The 22553-nt window shown below is 42.8% G+C and overlaps 1 protein-coding gene across 1 annotated transcript; it reads left to right on the top strand.

The window, feature by feature from the left end:
- Positions 1 to 4993: 4993 nt before the first annotated feature.
- Positions 4994 to 16412, top strand: SRGN (serglycin). The gene is made up of 3 exons (XM_063103418.1): positions 4994 to 5109; positions 11914 to 12061; positions 15537 to 16412. The coding sequence occupies exons 1-3, from the start codon at positions 5034 to 5036 to the stop codon at positions 15796 to 15798; spliced, it is 486 nt and encodes a 161-aa protein (XP_062959488.1). The 5' UTR covers positions 4994 to 5033; the 3' UTR covers positions 15799 to 16412.
- Positions 16413 to 22553: the final 6141 nt, after the last annotated feature.

The raw sequence follows: 22553 nt of genomic DNA, 5'->3' as shown, positions 1-22553 counted from the left end.
ATGGTTGTATCCTTTCATTCTTTAGTGGGGATTAAAAGTTAAAATTCACCAGGAGAGAACATTTTTACTATCTCAATGCCCTGAAGCTTCTAAGTAGTGTGTCACCGAGCGATACCGTCCTTGATCATGTTTGTGATCAAGACTCCACCCCCCCAAAAAGGCCTTGAGTCTGGCAAAAAATATGAAGCAACAGAAGTGAAGTAACTTAATTGGTAAATGTGGCCAGCCTCTGGGGACTGAAATTAAAAGGCGGTTGAAGACCCGGTCGATGTTCTGTGGTTACAAATTAAGGAGCAAGAAATTCTCTCTTCCTTAGTGACCGATAACCTTAAATGTAATTGCAGGTATGAGAGTGTAATTTGGCGTGTGTGTTTGGGAAGTGGGAGGCAGGAACGAGGCTGGGTTGTGAAGCCTTGGAAATATTGCCCCACTGAGTTTGGGAACTTGGCTAGTTTGCTGATCTCCAGAGGGAACTTAGGGTCTTGAGGTGGTAGAATTCATGGGTGGGTTATTGGATTAGCTGGAATCAATAACCAAGTTAGTTCTGGGGCCATCAGTTGGTCTACACAGTTCCAAGGGATAAAGTATAAAATAGAAGCAAAAAAGGGAGAGGAGCGGACTCCACCACGCTGGGGACTTCTGTGTGCCACTTCGAATTGCCAAAGACAGGACATGGCAGTGTGATCTCTGGGCGGGAGGTGACAAGGGATTTGTCCTTTTTAAGTTACTCCTTGAAACTCCCCAACTGCGGACTTTTCCATAGTAAGCATTTATTGATTTTTTAATTAGAAAAGATAATTAAAGATATACAAAAGTAATTTTAGAATAACATTGATAGTGTGTCCCGGGAAAAAAAATAGTCTTTTATTGCTTCATTTTCATTTTATCTAGCTTTTTTTGTTTGTTTGTTTCCCTTTGGTAGCTGGCCAGTAAGGGGATCTGATTCTTTGAACTTGGTACTGTAACACTGTGCTCTAACCAACTGAGCTCACCGGCCAGCCCTTGATTAGTTTTTAAAGGGTCTGGTTCCCCCTAAGCCCCATATCCACTCCTGTTCCCCTATGTCTGAAATATTCCCTGAGAGATTTGTTTCCAATATTTCTGATTCTTGTGAAAATATTCCCAAGAGAAGTGACAGATCTCCCTGTTCCCAGTTATTTAGGTCAATAATATCCAATGTGTGGCTCTTCCAGTGCAACTTTTGGCTCTTCAAAGCCCTGTAATTTTGCATATGGAATTTCATATTCTACTAGTCTCAAGATAGAGCAGTTTTAGATACTCAGCAGAACTGAACAGGGGGTACAGAGGCTTCACATACTCCCTCTGCTGTTGTTTTTCTTCTACTCAGATCGTAGACCCAAACTATGGTGAGGGAGCTCTTCTCCTACCCGTTTCCAGTGCAAGATTAAAGCACCGAGTTCCCCAACTTTTAGGTACTTAGGGAGGTTTCTGGGCTAGGACCCTGGAGACCTTTAAGAAGGGGGTCCAGATCTTGGGAAACTACTGTCGATGTGAGTCCAGGGATGAGAAGGGGGAATTAGGGAAGGAGCCACACGGCCCAGCTGGGGATGCCCTTGTGACTGTGCCCTCTCCCAGAGCACCCATCCATTGTTACTTGGCGAGGAGACCAAGGGCACAGTGGAGCTGCTCCCTTGGGGACCAGAAGCAGCAAAGATACTTTTATGTCTTGGTCATATTTCCCCAGCCACTAAGGGAAAGAGGGTGGGAATGAGAGCAGAACTGAAAGGATGGGAAATTCGAAGGTGTGTGTGATCCACAAACAAATGAATCACTATTTAGAGAAAATGTTTTCTTTTTTTCCCCAATGTCCTTTTTAAAATCAGGAGATGTTTTCTTATTTATAAGAATTCTAAATAAGCTACAGATACCTTTCTTAAAGAATGACTTTTTAAAAAATGATTTTACTATGGAAATTCTCACAAACGTACTGAAGTAGGGAGAATAGTATCACAAACCTTCATTTACCCGTTGCTCGGCTCCAGCAATTGTCAAGACGCTGCTGTACCCCTCTCGCCACCCCCCAACTGGATTATCTAGAAGCGGATCTCAGTCATTTTGTCATTCTAAATAGAAATGTTGAGGATGTGCCTCTCAAAGAACAGGACTAAATAGAAGATTTGGGGTTATTTTAAAATCCTGGTCTTGTTGCCCCTCCGTTCCTCATCGGTCCCTGGAGTTTGGATCAGGTAACTTGCGTCGTAGACCAGGTTCAGCCACTTACCAGCCTGTGCCCACTGGCAAGTCGTGTAATCTTTCTAGACTTGCTTTCTTTCACCTGAGTGAGTGAACTAGATGATTTCTAAGGTTCCTTCCAGTTCTAGAAATCAAAAGTTCTTGCAAGGGTCATCCTTTCAGCCTTTAGAGACATATAGATTTGGTACAGGATCTAATTACTGATTGCTTTTTTGGTGCAATGCCCAGTTCAGAGTCACGATGCTCTCAGTAAAGAGCCAAGAAAAAATCCTAGAGTGGTGGAAACTTTAATCTGGAGCTCTGAAAGAGAAATGAGCCTTGGAGCAGTTCCTCTGAGCAGTTTTGTGCTGCATCTAGTATGTCTTCTGAAAACCTCAGTTCATCTTAAGTGTTGTGCTGAGTTGTGATGCCGGGAAGGTTCAAGTACTCGAAACAGATTCCCCTTTTAGGAAGACCACCCTGAAACCATAGCTAGTGAGAAGCCTTGTTTGTATTGCTTTCTGCGGTTACTCTTACTTTCTTAGACAAAAAGGAATTGATTTCTGTCACGTTCCATGATTATTAAGGAATAAGGTATCCATTTTTCAGGTAAATCAAATGAATGTGAAGTAAATAGGTGCATTTAAGGGTGCCTGGTAAATGAAGGACTAAGTCTGGAATAGAATCTATTTTTTAAAATTATGGAAAACATGCATATTATAAAGGTTGAGGTTTAGGGAAAGACAGGGGTGCTCTTTGGTTAATGGAGGAAACTTTGAGCAAGAAGATGGTCCCCAGCCCAGAGGAGTGCTGCCGGTGCAGCCCTTACCATGTGTGCCACGTGCTGTCGTGGACATCCTCTCATTGAGTACCCACGCCATGCCTGGAACTAGAACGATGGAAGAGAGAAAAGAGGGCCAGCGTCACTCAGCTGGTAAGTGAGGGAGACAGGCTTGGACCCAGGACTCTGGCTGACGTGTACATTTGTCCTGCTCCTCCGCTAGCTTGGAGAGGACTGAGGAGATGAGTCTGGATGAAGACTATTTGGAAAAAGTCTACACTGTTGGTTGTCAGTGTAATGCAAGAAGAGCAAATGCTGATGAATGCTGCAAATGCTTTTTAAAAATCACCATGACCTAGAAAAGGAAAAAAAAAAAAAAAAAAAAAAATGAAGTTCTTAAATGGAAACCCCCCCCCCAAATTGCCATTTTAAAGCACAAGCTGTACTCAGCTCTGAGGGTTTGCAGGAACCTTACTTATTTTTTGGTGGCTGGTGGGTAACGGAATCTGAACCCTCGACCTTACAACACTGAGTTCTAACCAAGTGAGTTAACCAACCAGCCCTACAGGAAAATATTGAAGCTATTGATAGGAACTATTGTTCTGGGACCAGAGTTTTAAATTGGGGGTTAGGGTTAAAGGACCAAACATGACAGCTGATGTTTTGAGCTGAAACCCATGTTCCGTAGTGGGGAGCTGGCTGGGTTTGTGAATTTGGAGGTTGGTCACTGCATTTGAAGGGACTCAGAGTCCCTGGGCTGCAGGACATACTTCCGGCTGGTTTTGAGAGGCTTTTGAGGAGGGTTGAAACGTGCACTCTGTGTTCTTGCACCGCAGCTACTCAGCTATTAGATTCTGAGTCCTTTCCTCAGCAGGAAATGGTAAGGAATCAGCAGGACCTAAAACAAGAGAAGGGAAACCCCTCCCTCCTGTCAAAGGGCAGCTGGAGTGAGGGCGAAAATGGAAAGTGCCATTTGCACGTTCAACTGTCTGCGGCAGCTGTAGGGCAGACCTGTTGAAATGGAAAGTGGCTGAATCTTGAAAGGCAGTAAGGAAACAACATTATATGCCCCAAGGGCAAGGATGTGTGATAAACTTACATTTACATGTGACTTTCATATAGAGCCTCAGTCCTCCAGAAATCTGTACACCAACCCCAGGACCAGGGAAAATGCTGTTGCTTATTGACATGGGGCAGTGGTTGGTGTGTTTTCTGAGGCCCAATATCCCACTCAGACGACAGCCTCCCTTTGTCCTGATTTCTGGCTTATTTGAGGCCATAGGACCCAAAACTCAAGTTGAAAATTTTTACCAGGAGAAAAGATGAAAGTATAAATGGAATCAAATCATAAGAAATACTTGATGTGAAGGAGCAGAGGAATGCAAAATAATTTTCCTGTTTTACCAAGGTCTTTGTAACCAAAAACCTTCACTATGTTCTGTGGTAGAGGGAGAGCCAGTGACCCAATGGGAGAAATTGAGTCCAAGAAGAAGAAACTGTTTATCTGAAATCTGACATCTCATTCTTGTAGATTAGGACTCAGCTTTGAAGTTTCACTTCTTGAGCTTGCTCAGTAAATTATGCTACCCCCTGATGAAAAAGAAAATGAAGGACATTTTATGTTGAAGGTATCCAGTGATGAAAAGGTAGTACCCAGCTCCCTTATGTCATTGGTACTGCCGCAACGCAGCGTTGACAGTCTTGTGTTTAGATAGTTACCTGAAGAAAGGGAAAACCAACCATCCTGAATGCTGACTCTACTGTTTTGGTGGGACAAACGTTTCAAACAGGCAAGTGGCAAACAACAAAACTTTTGAAAAAGCAGGCCTGGGGAGAGTCCAGTGCAGTTTCGTAATAGGCATGAATAGTTATTTTGCTGCTTTTTTCTTTCTGGGTCTTGACGTGGATCTCTTTCTATTTCTTCAGGAAATTGTGACGTGTGTTCTGGGCAGGGTTTGAGGTTTTGGAACCTTTTCTAAAAGGGACAGAGAGCACCCTGCTACACTTCCTAATCGTGAGGTTGATGTGCAGCTGGTAGAGCCAGAGTGAGTTGGTCACGATGCAGAAATCACTCAGGTGCAGTAAGCTCGTCCTGGCTCTTGCCCTCATCTTGGTTTTGGAATCTTCAGTTCAAGGTAAGACCCAGGAGTCTTTTCCCTCTGCATGTAAGCCCTGGAGTCCACACAAATGATTATATTCATTTCTAGGTATAGAGTGTATACTACTGTGGGAAAGAAGGATTTGGGGTGGCTGAACTCCTTAGGGTGAGTACAGTTATGTTTGGTACCAAGAAAAATTAAACTTGGAGGCAGGTGCAGTCTTGTAAACTCTTAGGATGATTGAAATGTGCTCTTTTATTTTCTAGATGAAAATGTGTGGTTTATACATTTTAAAAGCTCCATAAAGAAATATAGAAAATGACCCATGTGTCTGTTATGGAGGAGATGGCACTTTCAAACATTTTGGAGTGTCGACCTACACCCGAGTGTCCATATCAACCCCAAGTTTTTAATCAGGGTAAATTTGATTGTGTGTATTTTTTTCTTTCTTTTCTTCTTTTTTTTAAAAAAACTTGGTTATTACTGAAAATTCAATTATGGCAAGACATAGCTAATGTAAACCCTTTCAAATTTTAAAGAGAGGCCAAAGAATGCTAGTATTGGGCTGGTGCTCTGAGAAACATCACATTTGCAAATATCTTCTTAGGTTTCTCTGTCATTTAGGGTTGTTTAGTCAGACTGAAACAACTGAAAACCTTTAATAACTAAGAAAATGAAAACGATCTGTTTGTAAGAAAAATAAAATTTCTTCTCCTTTGATAAATAAGGAATCATATCTAAATAAGGCAGAAGGCCTTATTTAATAATGCCTGATAAATAGATGCCAGAACTATAGTTAAAGTGATAGGTAGTAGAAAAACAAGTTGCCCAAATGGTAAAGGAAATGTTGAGTCACAGTGACATGCGGATTTGTTTCTTCGAAGTGACTTCTAGTTGTCATGTTCTCATTTCCGGTGGAAGTGAAATCTTATAGATGATCTCAGAGACATTCATTATGTGCTGGAAAATTTAAAAATTGCTTTCTTCTAGCTATGTCAACATTAAAGGAAAAAACAGAAGTAATGTTGCTCAAAGTTTTCCATTAATCTATTCATATTTAAGGTATAAAACATTGTCAGTTGCAGGGAACAGGTATCTTTTCGGGAAAATCTTCAACTTGATGAAATAATTCCCTAATAACCCTGTACTCTGACAAGATCAAAAGCAGTGAGGTCCATAGTTGTAGCACAGACTTGAGTAACCAGTTGGTGTCGGGTTCACCCTGACCAGAGCAATGTAAGTCTTTATGTTTTCTAAATTTCCTAGAAATGTCATGTTCCGCACTAAGATTCCATAGAATGAAAACAAAAGCTTTTCCTGTCTCTCATGCATTCATTAGAAAGAAATGAAGAAAAAAATTGTCATGAAATTGTATAAAATACTAGCATTTATGTCATCACCTAGTAGACTTAGCTCTTTGTTGGAAAAGGAATCCATTAATGAGAAAATGAATGAACTGAAACACTAGGGTGTTTCCAATGAAGGGCACTTGGGCTCAAGGGCTTGTGCCTGCATCTGAACACAAAGGGAGAGAGGGGCCTGCCCACGGCTGCATGGGTGAGGCTGGCAGCACTGGGCTGCTGGGCATGGGGTCCGGCACCATTTATCACACCTTCATGTGCTGCAGATGTAATTCGATAACATTCTTCCCCATCTTTTAAAAAATGTTTACTTAACCTATTGGTTTGACTGATCAAATTAACTAGGTTTTTGGCTTCCTTTTACTAGCATATTCAAAACCATCTTAGGTTACTGTATTGGTTTGCTTGGGTTGCCATAACAAAATACCACAAACTGGGTGGCTTAAACAACAGAAATTTATTTCCTCAGTTCGGAGGCTAGAAGTCCAAGCTCAAGTTGTTGGCAGGCCTCTCTGATTGCGAGGCCTCAATCCTTAGCTTATAGATGGGGGTCTTCTCCCTGTGTCTTCACATGGCCTTTCCTGCATACATCTGTGTCCTGATACCCTCTTCTTATAAGGGGACCAGTCACATTGGATTAGGACCCACCTTAATGACCTCATCTTAACTAATTACATCTGCAATGACCTTATTTCCAAATAATGTCACATTGTGAGATACTACAGGTTAGGACTTCAGCATATGAATTTTGGGGGGACACAATGTAGCCCACAACATACTTATTTCTACTAAGTCAAACCTGAGTAAAGATAGGATGTAAAACTGTGTCTATTGAGCACAAAGAAATGGAAATTTGGATGTGTGAGAGACCCTGGAGAGCGACGACGGCTAAACTATTTCATGTAGAATTCCAGGGGATTATTGCTGAGACCTGTGAATCCTATACACATACTGTCTCTCTTTTCCAAAGACGCCCATAAAGAGAGAACATGGAAAATCCTCAGGTAGGTGTGGCCAAGGGGGCCAGGGCCAGACCATGAGTCCCCCCCACATTATTTCCTAGATCACAGTCGTGATATTGATTCCACCCATGTGTGCTGCTGCTTGTTTGTAAAGTGATTTCACATCCATTCTGTGTTAACGATCATCATATTTCCTGTGAGGAGGAATTAGTACCAATTTATAGAGGAGAAAACTGGATGTGACATTGATCATCTCGTTTGCTCTTTACTTCAACCCCTTGCAAAAAGTCTGTGAGTTTTGCCCAAGACCCATTACAACTAATTAATGGCAGAACCAGTTGTCCATTTTCAAGGTCAGAATTAACTTTCTACTGCAACTCGTGGATTAGAGGTTTCCTTTATTTAAAACAAAAAACCCTTCCTTTGACTGTAGCCCTCATTGTAATGTTTACCACTGAGTTGAGGGAGAAATTGAAAGTGAAGTTGGAGCTTTTTATAGCTTGTCAAACCATGCATGGGTGTGAACCTTATTCATCTTGTGGAATGGATAGGCCAGTAGGAAATAACTCCAACTTAGATAATAATGGCTATTTAAATTCTACCGTTTTGAATTTTGAATGAACCAAACTGGTCTCTCTCTCTTTTTTTTTTTTCCCCCTTATGGCAGTTTCTATTTAAGTTTCTCTAACACGCCTGCAGTAAGTTTCACTAAGAATAGGAAATTGGTAAATTGTGATTATGTTAGGGGAAAATTAGTACCATAATATAAAAAAATATGGAGAGATTACTGGAGAAAGTTGTTTGCTCTGGCAACATTTACTCATAGAAAGTATTTTGGTAAAGCAGGGCTAGTGACTGTGTGTGTGTGTGTGTGTGTGTGTGTGTGTGTGTGTGTGTGTGTGTTGGGAAGAGGGGCAGTGAGGGAAGGGATTCTAAATAAAAATCATTCTTTCCCCAGGAATCCACTGCATAATTAACTAGTAGATCCGTAAGTGAGAGCTTTTAGAAAAACAACATTTCTGCCCAGGAGCATACTCCGTTTTATTTATTTATTTATTTGTGGCTGACTGGTATGGGGATCCAAAGCCTTGACCTTGGTGTTATCAACACCACACTCAAACCAACTGAGCTAACTCTCCAACCCTTTTTTTCCTCTTATTTTTAAAATTACAACAATCATAAGACATTTATCTCAAGCAAGTTAGAGTCAAGATACTCTCACAGCTTCAGGGGCAGGTACTGTCAATTTTTACATCCTGCCACCACCCTTGAGTAATTAGCTCAGGAATTCTGTGTCTGTAACCATGTTCTTTATTTTAGAATACATTTAACATCATTAGTCCCACATTCAATAGACTTTTGGAGTGGTAGGATTTCCACCTTTGATTTCTTTATAACTTCTTAACAGCTTTATTAGGATAGAGTTCACATACCATACAATTCACCCGTTTAAAGTGTTTGATTCAGTGGTTTTTAGTATATTCAGAATTGTACAACCATCATCATAGTTGGTTTTAGAACATTTTCATCATCCCCCCCCAAAAGAAACCCCTCTTTATAAATTTTAGAAGCTGAAATTTTGAACTCTGGGGACATTTTGTGTTTTAAAACATTTCTACTTGGGCCGAGCCCGTGGCGCACTCGGTAGGGTGCTGCGCTGGGAGCGCGGCGACGCTCCCGCCGCGGGTTCGGATCCTATATAGGAATGACCAGTGCACTCCCTGGCTGAGTGCCGGTCACGAATAAGACAAAAAAAAAAAAAAAAAAAAAAAAAAAAACATTTCTACTTATCTACCAAAGTTGTATTTGTTATACTAGTGAAAAGATATGGTCTTTCACCTGGATGCTTCCTCATAAGGCAGTTTTATGTCTCTGTTTAACTTCCTATCCGAGCAAACATCTTCTCCGCTTGATATTCAGTACATCAGCAACACGTAGAACAGACTGTCTGGGCCTTCTCTGTCCAGTACAGTAGCCATGAGCCACCTGTGGCTACTGAACACTTGTAATATAGCACATCTGAATTGAGATATGCTGTGAATGCAAAATATATACAATTTGGAAGACTTAGTATGAAAAAAAGAATGCAGAATATCCATTAATAACTTTTATATTGATTATACGTTAAATAAAATGCATTAAAATTAATTTCACCTGTTTCTTTTTCCTTTTTTAAAATATGGCTGCTACAACATTTAAAACCTCACACGTGGTCCACTTTGTTTCTATGGGACAGCATAGGTCTAGGCAGCGTAGATGTGAAGGCATCGCCCTCTGCTGGAGGAGATGTTGGATTTTTTTTTTTAAATTTTTTTTTTCTATCCCAACTACAAGAAGAGGCTGCCAAGAGCAATTAGATGCCAAACCAAGGATGCCTCAACAAAGAATCAGAAAAGGAGAACGAGCTAAACTGTGTTAAATACCCACCATGTGCAAAGGCCTGTGCTAGATGCTTCACATACTTTTATCTCATTTAAACAGGAACTCTTTGGGATACCATTATTCACATTTGAAAGACAATAAATTGAGAATCAGAGAGGCACTCAATGGTAGAATGGGAAATTAAATTTAAATTTATAGGCTGTCTACTAGCAGAGATAGGTTGTTGTCATCCTTCTCATCAGAGAAATCAACATTTAAAGAGCTCTGCCCATGGTACTATTCTAAGAACCTAATATTTGTACTGTATCTCATTATTTGATCTATTACTGTCCCCATTTTACAGATGAGGAAATTGAGGTACAAGGAGGTTAAGTAAGTTGGCCAAAGTCACACAGCCAGTAAGGGACAAACACTGTGATGTCTCGTGGCCTGTCTTATCCCTACCCTCCAGGCAGTGACAGAGCTAACCAGTTTTGGACCACCAGCTCCCAGACCAGACACTGTGAGCCGTACTCAGGAACCTTAGGGAAGATTGTGATAGACTAGAAGTTCCAAAGGAAAGGAAGGAAGGAAGGAAAGAAAAAAAAGGAAGGAAAAAAGAAAGAGAGAGAAAAAGAAAGGAAGGAAGGAGGGAGGAAGGGAGGAGGAAAAAAAGCCAATAGGAGGATATTTACTTTCTTTCTACATCAGAGTCTTCTAAATATTTATATTTTTAGAGGATGATTGTTTATTGCAATGATTTAGAAAACAGTGAGAAAAAAGAATCACCAAAGATTTTACAACCACAGTTATTTCTGTGTATTTCCTTCCATTTTCTCTTAGTATCTGTTTATGTAGTCGAAACTATTATGCATACAAGGTGGAATTCTGATTTTTTTCACTCTTTTTTTTTTTCTTTCTGGCTGCTGGCCAGTACGGGGATCTGAACCCTTGACCTTGGTATTATAATGCTGTGCTCTAACCAACTGTCATTTTAAAATATGTTTTCCTATGGTGCTACATAGTCTTTCTCATAACAACTACTTTTTTACTGTTTGGTTAATGTTCTCTTATTAGTGAATGCCTTGTAATTTACCTGAGTGCTTTCGATTGGTTTGTGCTGGGCTTTAAAGCCACCTTTCCTGCTTTTCAGGAATTCTAGACACGCTCCTTCTTGCTTGGTGATTAGTAGCACTTGTTTGAATAAAGTATGTGCTTGGGGGCAGGAGGAGAGGAACCTTTTCAAGTGTGGTGAAATATTTCTCACCCCCAGGCCTCCGTCCTTGCTAAATTGAGGAATAAACAATTTATTTCATGAGCTAGTAAATGATCTCCTATATAACTTCCTAGCACCAGATTTAGGGTATTTTTCTTAGAAATTAAATTCAAAAGAAGCCCTGAGAGACTTGGATATTCCTACCTGTCTGTCCCTCTTGGAATAGAGGGGCCTTGTTCTTGTGAACTCTGAGTGAAAGGAGGACGAAATTTTATCTTTTTTTTGGCAGCTGGCTGGTACAGGGATCTGAACCTGTGACCTTGGTGTTATAAAGGTCTCACTCTAACTAACTGTGCTAACTGGACAGCCCTATTTTTCATTCCTAAGAACATTATACGGCCCTGAAACACAAGAGCTAGGTTTCTGTAATATCACGGGTACTACTGAGTGTATTTGTTAACCTTTCTGTATCTGATTTGACTCATCTATAAAAAGAGGCAGACTTTGGGGTCAGATATGGGTTGGAATCCTGGGTCTCGCACTTTGCACCTGTGGAACATCAATTTTCCTTTGTCAAAACTGAGATAACAGTACAAATAATAACAGTTAACATTATCAGTGTTTACTGGATGACTGGCACTTTGTTAAGGTCTTTATGTGCATTTCCTCATTTAATTTTTGTGACAAGCTTATGACACTGTTAGTATCTTCACTTTACAGTGGGGGTTCAGGGAAGTAAATCAGAATTCACTGCAAGCAGTGGACTCCAAAGCCTATTCTAACCTTAAACTCCCTGCTACTTTATAGGAGTCCTGTGAGATAGACGGTGTATATAAAAGGCTGGCACTTGGTGGGTGCTGCTGTTATAGAATCTATTGCCTATTAATCTACCAAACTCAGAATCTATTTAATTAACCACATGCATTCCTTGTTTGGGCAGGTTATCCTATGCCAACAGTCAGGCGCCAGTGGGTACGCTGCAGTCCCAACAGCAATTCTGCAAACTGCATCGATGAAAAGGGACCAATGATTGATCTGCTTCCAGGTGAATCCAACAGGATCCTCCTTCCAAGGACTGACTCTTTTTCGTAAGTGGACTTTTCTCTGATTTTAAAGTGGTCATAATTTCCCAACCTCTGTTGAAATCTTGGTACAGAGGCGGGAGTACTGTCCACAGTGTTTTTTTTCAAGCTTCTGCTTTGGTAGTTTGGTTTTTACTGTGCAGTACATGTCAGAACTGTACGGCATATACTGGCATATGAGATGTGCAAGTATACATGATTCAGCTACATTTTTGCAAGTTTTTTGGTGGGTGGCAGAGACGAGCATTGAGTACTTTTTGCCAAGAGGTGTTTAAGATGATTGGACATTGTTTTATTTATGTAAACAGAGCATAGTATATAGTAAGATCCACTAGGAATCCATCAACTGAATGGATAAATAAAATGTGGCATATCCGTGCAAAGTAATATTATTTGGCCATAAAAAGAACAAAGTACTGACACATGCTACAACATGGATGAACCTTGAAAACATCATGCAGAGTGAAAGAAGCCAGATACAGAAAGCCACATATCATTTGATTTCATTTATATGAAGTGTTCAGAATAGGCAAATCCCTAGAGTCAGAAAGTAGATTAGTGGTTGCCAGGGGCTGGGAGAAATAAGGAGTGACTGTTAATGGGTGTGGGTTTTTTGGGGTGTGTGTGTGTGTGTGTGTGTGTGTGTGTGTGTGTGTGTGATAAAAATGTTCTGGAATAAGACAGTAGTGATTAAAAAAAGAAATTGGGGAAAGGAAGAATAAGTGGCCATGACTTGTAAAAAAAAAAAAAATCAGACTTCTTGATCAAATAAAACCTGCTCTAACCTTGAAAAAAGATCCAATAGGAATTCATAAGTAACAAAAAAATTGATTATATTACAATCCATTATTTCAATGAATATCAAAGTTACATAGCATGTAGCAAAAATATATTAAGAAAAGGATTATCACAAAGGTTTTCCTCTTCAGGCTCAAACCTAGAAAATCACTCTTCTCAATACCAGGTAAATAATTGTGCCCCAAACCAGGTAAACCCATCATCGCTTTGGGGATCCTGGTGACCTTCCTCATCACGGGCATTCACTGCATTCGTGATGACGTCATCGCCTTCCTCAAAATGCAACTTTGCAGTCCTCCCTCTGTGTTCTTACTTTAAGTCCATAGCATTAAGTTTGGAACTAATATCACAGCATCCTCCGTTACTTTGTCATGGGTTTCAATATTAATTCATTTAAATTTAAAATGTCAGGAGAATAATCCCAATTCTCCAAAACAAATTTCACACCATTTCTTCTCTCCTCAAACCTTTCCGATCTTCCCTCCCCGAAGCCAGCAACTTTGCTTCTCAGCGTGACAGGCTGCTTTTCCTCCCTTTACTGTGGGTGAATGGTCCTGCTTCTGTGCTGACCCTGGGCTCTTTTGCCCTCAGATCCTTTCTGGTCTTGCTCTGGATAGGGGTTGAGGAGGCTCACCCCCGTGGTCTGCATTGCTCGGGCTCCCGGGTATGTGGCTGACTTTGGTCAATGGGAGGCATGAAAGGGAGACTGGAGAGCTTGGGAGGACCCGAGAGCCCCGCGTGTTTTTTCTCCTCCTTCCCTGCCTTGGGTGGCACCTCTGGCAGGGCTGAGCACTGTCCATGGTTTAGCTCCTCATCCCTGGGCTCAGGTAACACCACCTCCTTCCACCATGCCCCTAGCGCAGGGAGAGAAGTAGTTTCTTGCTGTTGCTCATCTTTGGGTACCACCTGTCCTCCATTTGGCTTCACTTCATCACCTATATGAGCTATTCCCTCTGTGTTAAATATTTAGAGAAGTTTCCCGATTGGACCCTGGCTACTGCAGCTCCTAAGGCCACCTCTCTTTGTGGCTGGTACCCTATCCCCGTGCACCTTCTCCAGGACCTCGATTCTGCAGTTACCTCTCTGAACCCAGCATCGTTTTCCCGTCCAGGGCAGATGTCCTCTAGCATCCCTGCGTTTAGGTAAAATCCTTTCTCTGACTCTGCACCTTCCCTAGCTGCTGCCCCATTCTCTGCTTCTCTCACAGTGATACCCTCTCAAAGGCCTCCTCTGCTCCTCACCCCTGCACTTGAACTTCTCTTCCTACCCTCCACCAAGAGTGCTTATCAAGGTCACAATTACATATGCACTGATTACTTCTCTATTTTTGGCTTACTTGACCTCCTAATTGCCTTAAAAAGTAGCTGACCACCCCCTTCTTTGAAAGGCTTTCATCTCTGGGCTTCCTAGGCCCTTCTTTATCCTGGGTGTCCTCCTACTTTCCTGGCTGTCTTTCTCCTCTGCTCAGTATTTAATATGTTGGTATGGCCCTGACTCTGTCCTGGGTCCCCTTCTCTATCTACATGCTTTCTCTAGGTGACCTTCACCTGTTCCATGGCTTTCAATGCCATCTACGTGTCAGTAATTACCAAATCTGTGTTTCCAGTTCTGATCCCCCAGGCTAAAGTAGCCATCTGATCATCCTCTATGACATTAGTCTATTTCATTTCTCTGCACCACCTACTATTTTCCTGATTTATTTATTCACTTTCTATTACCTATATTCAACACTAAGTTATAAGCTTCTTGAGCAGGGACCTCATCTGTCTGTCCCAGGCACTCAGAACAGGGACCAGACGTAAAACAAAAATATATTGAATGCATACACGGATGAAAACTCTAATCAATTGTATGGCCTGTGGTTTATTATTTTCATAAAAAAATGACCCATAGGCCGTGACACTCAACTTTTGTCTCTGATGCTTTCTTTCTCTATTCTGCCACTGAAAGGTGGCATCACCACTCTGGCCTTGTGGTGCTCATTCAACTTCTAACCACCACGTTCAACCCAGACACAGGAGACTCACCTTTCCGCACTTGTAAGCTTTTGAATGCAGGTTGGAGGCAGGGTATATTTTTTGGGTAAATTGAACGTTAATATGTTGGTATATATAATAATGGTTAACTTAATACAAAGAATTTCTCAAGAGTGACCTCTATTGATGTACTGTAAATTGTTAGAATCTTGGTGAAAATTTTAATTTGGGAAAAAATGTCATCTGTCTAGGCTGACTTGATTGTCCTCTTTTGGGCTTTAAAAAAAAAGACCCATTAAGTAAATTCCAAATATAGGATTGCTGTGCTAGTGATAAGAAAATGAACACTGTTCTTATGAATCTGCAATGGGCAGGTGTAATATTGATAAGTGCAACAAGTTAGGTACAATGATTATAGGCATAGGAAGATTTGATTTTTCTTATTTATAGATTGATTTTTTCGGCAGCTGGCTGGTAAGGGGATCTGAACCTTTGACCTTGGTTGTTACCAACATTGCCCTCTAACCAACTGAGCTAACTGGCCAGCTCCATTTTTGTTTTAAAGCATTGAATAATTGGGAAGCTTTAATTCTCTTAACTTGAGCAACTAGGTGGTTTGCATTTATTTTCTTATCTTAAAAATTATTGTAATTACCTTCCTTAGATATTGAACTTTACTGTGCTTTTCTTTTTCTTCCATACTTCAGAATGACAAGATTCCAGAACTTGAAAAATATCTTCCCTCTTTCTGAGGACTATTCTGGATCAGGCTCTGACGCTGACTCTGGCTCTGGCTCAGGATCTGGAAGTGGCCCCAGAAGTGACTTCCTAACTGAAATCGAACAGGAATACCAACCAGTAGATGAAAATGATGCTTTCTATTATGACGTTAGGTCTCTTGAGAAAAATCTGCCCTCAGACAGCCAGGACTTGGGTCAAGATGGATCAGAAGATAATTTTATTATATAAAAGAGAGCATTTTCCCAACTTGACACCAGGCAATGTATTCAGTATATTTTGTGTACCATGGTTAAATGATTATTCTTAGGACAAAGAGTTTTCTAGAAATTTTAAAGCATCTGAAAAAGAAGCTTAAATTTTAACACCTTTTTCTATGAATTCTTAAAGGATTATGCTTTAATGCTGTTATCTAGCCTATTGTTCTGAAAAATACCTGCAATTTTTTTGTATCCTATTCAATGAACATCATTATGAAATTAACTAGATTCTCATGTCTATAAAATTGCTATAAGGAATAAATTATACTGTTTTTGAAAAATTCAGTTTGAGAAGAAAATTGACAGGCAACATTTTATATCTATGTCTTCAGGAACTTACTCTGTGAATTATAAATGTGCCTCTTTTCTTATTAAAGAAAAGGATGAATCACAGTGAATTTACAGAATGGGTATTTGACATGTTTTACGGTGTGAAGTGTATTACTATATACTATTACCATTGGATGTGTTTGCAGAGCTAGTGTTACAATTAGAAAGTTAAGACCCAAATTAAAGCACAGTTGTGCTCTGAATACCTCATCCTGCTTTGCCTTTTTTTCCCTGGATATCTGTGTATTTTCAAATGCTGCTTTATTAAAACAGAAGTATAACCAAAGGGTTAAGCTGTCTGGGATCTCTTGCTCTAAATTCAGGAAATAATTATTTTTGATCAAATGTTTCTCTAGAAGACTTAGGAAAAAATCCTTAAAATTATTCTACAGTGAGTACAAATTTTGTAACTGGAATGAAACCGTATTAAGTAGCAGACAAAAACCATCATGCCTTAGCAAGAGGATTACACCTGTCGAAGCACTTCTTCCACCTGAAGGATGGCCCCCTCTGTGTTCCCCTCAGTTCTGAAAAGCCCACTAGCATCATTGTCATGAATTCTGTTCTGAGCTGTCCAGATCTTCTCTTCAGAATTGAAGGCCTACTCGCTGCCTAAGAGAGCCACCTTGCCCCAGGTCACAGCCCTCAGCAGGGCAGCCTGCATCGACACCTGGCTGACATGGGCATATAAAGGCCCAACCCCTCTCCTGAGCTGAAAAGTGCCATTGCAGATTCAGAACTCCCTGTGGGGTCAGCTGAGGCTTTCTTGGGACTACTTTGCAGCCCAATTTCTTTCCTTATTCAGTCTTGCTTCCTTCCATTCCCCTCACAGATGTTTATCCCTTAGAAACTTTCTGCTAGTTTCCATCTCAGAGTTTGCTTTTTAGAGAATCTAACCTGTGACAGTTGGTGCCAGGAGGGGTAGGAAATGGATGCTAAGATGGGATTTTGGAGCTAGGTCACCTGCTGCCTGGCTGGCAATGAGAACTCCATCCCTGGCTGTAGATGGAGTGCAGGCACAAGGTAGCATTGCAACTGTTAAAACCATCACTGGTGAAGAACGTGGATGGTACACCAGTGGGAGGAAGTGCACCAGGGTGCAATATATCAGGTATTTGTGAAATACGGGGAAGTAGTCATTATAAAGACAATGCTATGGAATGGCTATTGTTGGAATTAATTAATGCTTTTGAAAGAGACAATGAAAGGCAAAGGATGATTAATTAAAGGCTAAATGTGAAAACCGATGGACTTCCTTGGCAGCATATTAAGAAACTCCCTCTGCAGTGGAAGGGCAGAAAAAGCTGAGTACCAGGCCCAACAATTATTCATAAGAATAGCAGCGTTCCTGGTACCGGCCAGCCACAAAAAAAAAAAAAAAAAAAAAATAGCAGTATTCTGAGAATATTAAGTTGTCAACCCTAGACAAGTCTGCTGTGCAAGCTTAGGGCCCTGTCTGGGAAAAAAATGGGATCCTGAGAGATGGGGACATCTGGGTTGATGCATTCAGGTCTTGAATGATCAGATTCCCTTGAACCTATAAAAGAGGCCCACTGCTTGAGAACTAATGCTTTCCTCTGAAAAATGATCAAGAGCCTCTGCTCTTCAAGGCTATATGCACCCTCCTTCAAGATCTGTCCCCACCTTCCCCCTTGCTGCCAGATCAATATAAACCAGCAGGGAAGTATCAGGCCTGCTAAGGAGGAAAGGTGATATACTCTGAAGGTTCTTCAGAAGCTAGCTGACTTGTACCTTACAAGCTGAAAGAGTGTCTAAGAGACTTAATTCTAAGAATGCTCTATCCAGGGATGAAGGTAGAACATAAAGGGGCATAAGGGAGTGTTTAGCAGTTTGGGAGTACTCTCCTGGGAAACAGGTTTCAACACCCTGGCAAAAATCTCGGGAGAAGGTGTTGACGCACTGCTACAATGGCTCTTAGGAGATTAGAGACAATGACAGCCTTCACTTTAAGGGAAGTAGAAATGCCAGAACTTGGAATGGAAGTGAGCATGCTGAATGAACAAACTACATAAACCTTGAAAACCCACCAGATGACCTTGTTCTGCAGGAAGGCCAAAGCAATTGGTGAGAGGAACCAGCACCTCTGAGCTATCAGTAGCGGCCCTCCTCTGAGGAGCAGGGTTGATGGTAAGAGATGTTGTTATTGAACTGGGCTCACTAACAGCAATGGGAATTATGGTTCCTCAAATAACAGAAGCCAGGTTGTAATGCTCAGCCATTAGAAACCAAACGGTGCACTAGACACACTGTGACAGCATATCAGGGCCCTGCCCAGGGGCCTGAGGCATGGAGAAGGGGATTGGACCTCCCTCCCACATCCAGGCACACCTCGCCAGCACCTTGGGGCCTGCCCCAGGACCTGGGGTATGGATCTGGGGACCAGACACCCCTCCCACAACCAGGCACACTGCACCAGCATCTTGGGGCCTGCTCAGGGACCTGGGGTATGTAGAAGGGGACCAGACCCCCCTCCCACAATTAGGCACACCATGCCAGTGCATGAAGGCCCTGCCCAGGGTCCTGAGGCATGGAGAAGAGGACTGGATCCCCCTCCCACAACCAGGCACACTGCACCAGTGCCATGGGGCCCACCCAGGGACCCAGGGTAAGTAGCTGGGGACAAGACCCAACCCTCTCACAGCCAGGCATGCTGGGACAGTGCATCAGGGCCCTGCCCAGGGGCCTGGGGCATGGAGAAGGGGACTGAACCCCCTCCCACAACCAGGCACCCAGTGCCAGTGACTTGGGGCCTGCCTGGGGACTGGGGGTATGGAGAAGGGGACCGGATCACCCTCCTACCACCAGACACACTGCACCAGTGCCTTTGGGCCTGCCTGTGGACCCGAGGCATGGAGAAGAGGACCAGACCCCCCTCCTACAACCTGGCATGCCGTGCCAGTGCCTCAGGACCCATTCAGGGACTGGGGAATGGAACCGGGTATCAGACACTTTCCACAACCAGGCACACTGCCAGCACCATGGAGCAGGCCAAAAACATCTCCTCCATGTGGGTGACTCACCACAGCCACCATGATAACCATGGCTGCCATGAAGGCAGTTAGATGCCACAACCACCACGCAGATGGTCCGCCAGCCACTGGAGTGAGTTGACACAAGGAGAGTCACCAGCAGAGATAAAGAAAGGAGGAGGATGTCTGTCTCTACAGAGCCTATTTCATAGTGATGGAAGAGACATCTGCTCTGATAGTATTGGGGGACCTAATCATGTCTCTTGGCATTGGACAGATCATTTGGGCAGCAGATCAACAGAGTAACCATTACTCTTTTAGAAGGAGAGAAGTAATCTAGGGTGATTAGAGGGGGGAGGGGGGAGGAAAGGGGGATGAGGAGGGATTGGTTAAGGGGCATAAAGAATAATTACGATTTGTAACAATATATACAATAGTAATATTGATTTGATCAACATATCTCAATGTTGAACCCCTAAAATATGTATAATCAATTTTGATTCAATAAAAATTAAAAAAAAAAAAAGAAACCAAATGGTGCAATTATCATAAAGAGCAGCAAGGTCAGAATGGTATCTGTGGGAGCCTGATGGGCACAGAATTAGGAGACGGCATCTCTAGAGACAAGATAGCTGTGCAGCCAGCAAAGGTACTGCTCAATCAGTTCTATCAGAAAAATCAGAGATGGATGACCGGGAGGCTTAGGGCAACTAACTCAATAAAAAAGTATGATCCCTTTGACAAGTTTCTTTACCTGAGTCAGTTTTCAGACCTGGAACTCCCTGACTAAGAGAGAGGCTAGTTCTTCTGGAATAAGAACCCTATGACACCATGGCAAGTACATACAGTGCTGATTTTCCTAATGCTTAACCAAAGGAACCTATGGTCATTTATTCAGGCACTATAGACTGGGGAAAGGGTAATATTCAAATGTTTCTAGGATGGTCAGTCCTAGGTTATGAATTGACTTTGATGCACAGAAACCCAAAGCATCACCATGGCCTCCCTGTTAGGGGGGGCAGATGGTGATCAGGTAATAAGTGAAATCTTGACCTAGGTCTGGCTCACAGTGTTCATTTTTCCAGTCCCTAAATATATAATTAGAATGGACATATTTGGTAGTTAGCACAACCCCTCACATTTATTTATTTACCTGTGTATAGGAGCTATTGTAATGGGGAAGACCAGGTGGAAACTTTGGAAGTGATCCCTTCCCCCATCTGCCAATAAATTGAAAACAATATTTTATCCTAGGGGAAAGGCAGAGGTTAGTAGCACCTTTAAAATCCTGAAGGATGCAGAGATGCTGGTCCCTGATGTGTCTCCATTGAATTCACCAGTCTGGGCCTTGCAAAAACAAGATGGATCCTGGAGGGTGACAGTGGGCAATCATAAATTCAACCAAGAAGTAGCTCTATTGCAGCAACTATGCCAATTGTAGTACTTTTGCTAGAGCAGAGTTATGCAGCTTCAGGTATGTGGCAGGAAGTCATGAATCTGGCAAATGCTTCCTTTTCTATCCCTACCAAAAAGGGGGCATCAGAAACAGTTTATATTCTTTTGGAACAGACAACAGTATAAACTTACAGTCTATTCCCAGAGCTATGTTAGCTCATCCACCCCCTGCCATAAAATAGTCTGAAGAGACCTGACTGGCTGGACATCTCACAGAATGTTACAGTGGTCCACTGTATTGATGGATCGTGAGCCCCTGACCAGACCCCACTTGGTGATCACCGGTGCACTGACATCTTTCCCTCAGCTCCATCTATGGTCATATGGGGGCTTCCTTAGGAATAACCGACAGTAGGAATAAACTCAAGCTTGGTTCACATGGATTGGCCCCATCTATAGGAGCAAGCCAAAAATGGATGGCAGCTGCATTACAGTGCCAACCAGCAGTGGCCTTGAAATATAGCTGTTAGAGGAAATCCTCTCAATGGGAAGACCTTCAGGTGGTGCTCTTGGTCATCTACTCTGTGGAAAGAGAAGTATCCTGAGATTGGAATATACACAGTTTCATGGGCAGTGGTGAATGTTTTGGTCATTTGATCAGGGGCCTAAAGCAGAAAGATTGAAAGACTGGGGACTAAGAAGTCTGAGATAAAGGCATGTGAATGGACCAATGAGAGAAGATGCAAAGTGCAAAGATCTGCTTCACTTCCGGTCAAGATGGTGGAATAGACAGTTCCCAGCGTCACTCTCTCCCACAAATCAACGAATTTACAGCTATAAAAATGTGACATCAGACAAGCTGGCGCCACAGGAGCTCAGGGGAAGAGGAGGAGAGATCTACGGAACTCATGAAGGTGGGAGAAACCATGATGACAGAAAGAAAAAACTGCTCTGAGTGTTTTGGGCTATGGCTGTTTTAAGGCTGGAGCTGCTGAGCACATGGAGCCATCAGAAGCTGCAGCTGTGCCCTTCAGGTGGCGTTACTTGGAGGTGGCAGTAGAGAAGAGGGTCTTGGTGGCACCCAGGACAGCAAGACCACTAATAGGGTTCTCATAGACCCACGCAGGAGCGAGGAGCCAGAACAGCTGAAAAAAGGGAGCCATTCAGAGGCCGGTGAGTCATCACAAGGGACTGGCACAGGGCCTGTCCCATGGGAAGTGTTTGGAACATGGGCGGTGGGGGAGATGGACCCACCAGGAGAACACTGGGACACAGCAAAGACAGCTGACCTGCCCCCCAATCAGCGCAGGACCACTCAGAGGAGACTGGTTGGGAATGCAGAATTGCATGGGGTGCAGTTTGATGAAAAAACTCAGGCCCAGATCAGAGTTTCTACACATCCCAGGTGCACCAGGTCTCTGGAGAGCTGGAAATACCTATAAGATCAACCATTAAACCCTGAGCTGCACAAAAGCCTACCCTAGGGAAACAGCAGCAAAGCAGTAATTTAACTCCACCACACAGCTCAAGTACTGGTTTCCACAGGAAGTTCTCCCATGTCAGAAGTAAGCAAAGGCCAAAAAACTAGTTCTGGACCAGGCACACTGCCAGCACCTCGGAGCCTGCCTGGGAGCCGGGACAGGACCCCACTCCCACATCCAGGCAAACTGCGCCAGTTCCTTGGGGCCTGCCAGGGGACCCAAGGCATGCAGAAGTGGATTGGATTGCTCTCCCACAACCAGGCACACCACGCCAGTGCCACAGGGCCCAATGGGGACCAGAGGCATGGAGAAGGGGATTGGAACCCCCCCACAACCAAGCACACTGTGCTAGTGTCTCAGGGCCCACCCAGGGACCTGGGGCATGGATAAGGGGGCCAGAACCCCTCCAACAGCCAGGCCTGCTGTGCCAGCACCTCGCGGCATTCCCGGGGACCCAGGGCATGGAGAAAGGGACTGGAACCCCCTCCCACAATCAGGCAGGCATGCTGTGCCAGCACCTTGGGGCCTGC

This window comes from Cynocephalus volans, chromosome 7 (genome assembly GCF_027409185.1).
Source record: "Cynocephalus volans isolate mCynVol1 chromosome 7, mCynVol1.pri, whole genome shotgun sequence".
NCBI classification, from domain to species: Eukaryota; Metazoa; Chordata; class Mammalia; order Dermoptera; family Cynocephalidae; genus Cynocephalus; species Cynocephalus volans.
This window is presented reverse-complemented; position numbering and strand designations above follow the sequence as displayed.

Excerpts from the sequence above, each read along its gene's own strand:
- SRGN (XM_063103418.1), top strand. The coding sequence starts at position 5,034 with ATGCAGAAATCACTCAGGTGCAGTAAGCTCGTCCTGGCTCTTGCCCTC. Across the intron at positions 5,110-11,913 it reads TTTGGAATCTTCAGTTCAAG|GTTATCCTATGCCAACAGTC; the intron begins GTAAGACCCAGG and ends TTGTTTGGGCAG. Across the intron at positions 12,062-15,536 it reads CCAAGGACTGACTCTTTTTC|AATGACAAGATTCCAGAACT; the intron begins GTAAGTGGACTT and ends TCCATACTTCAG.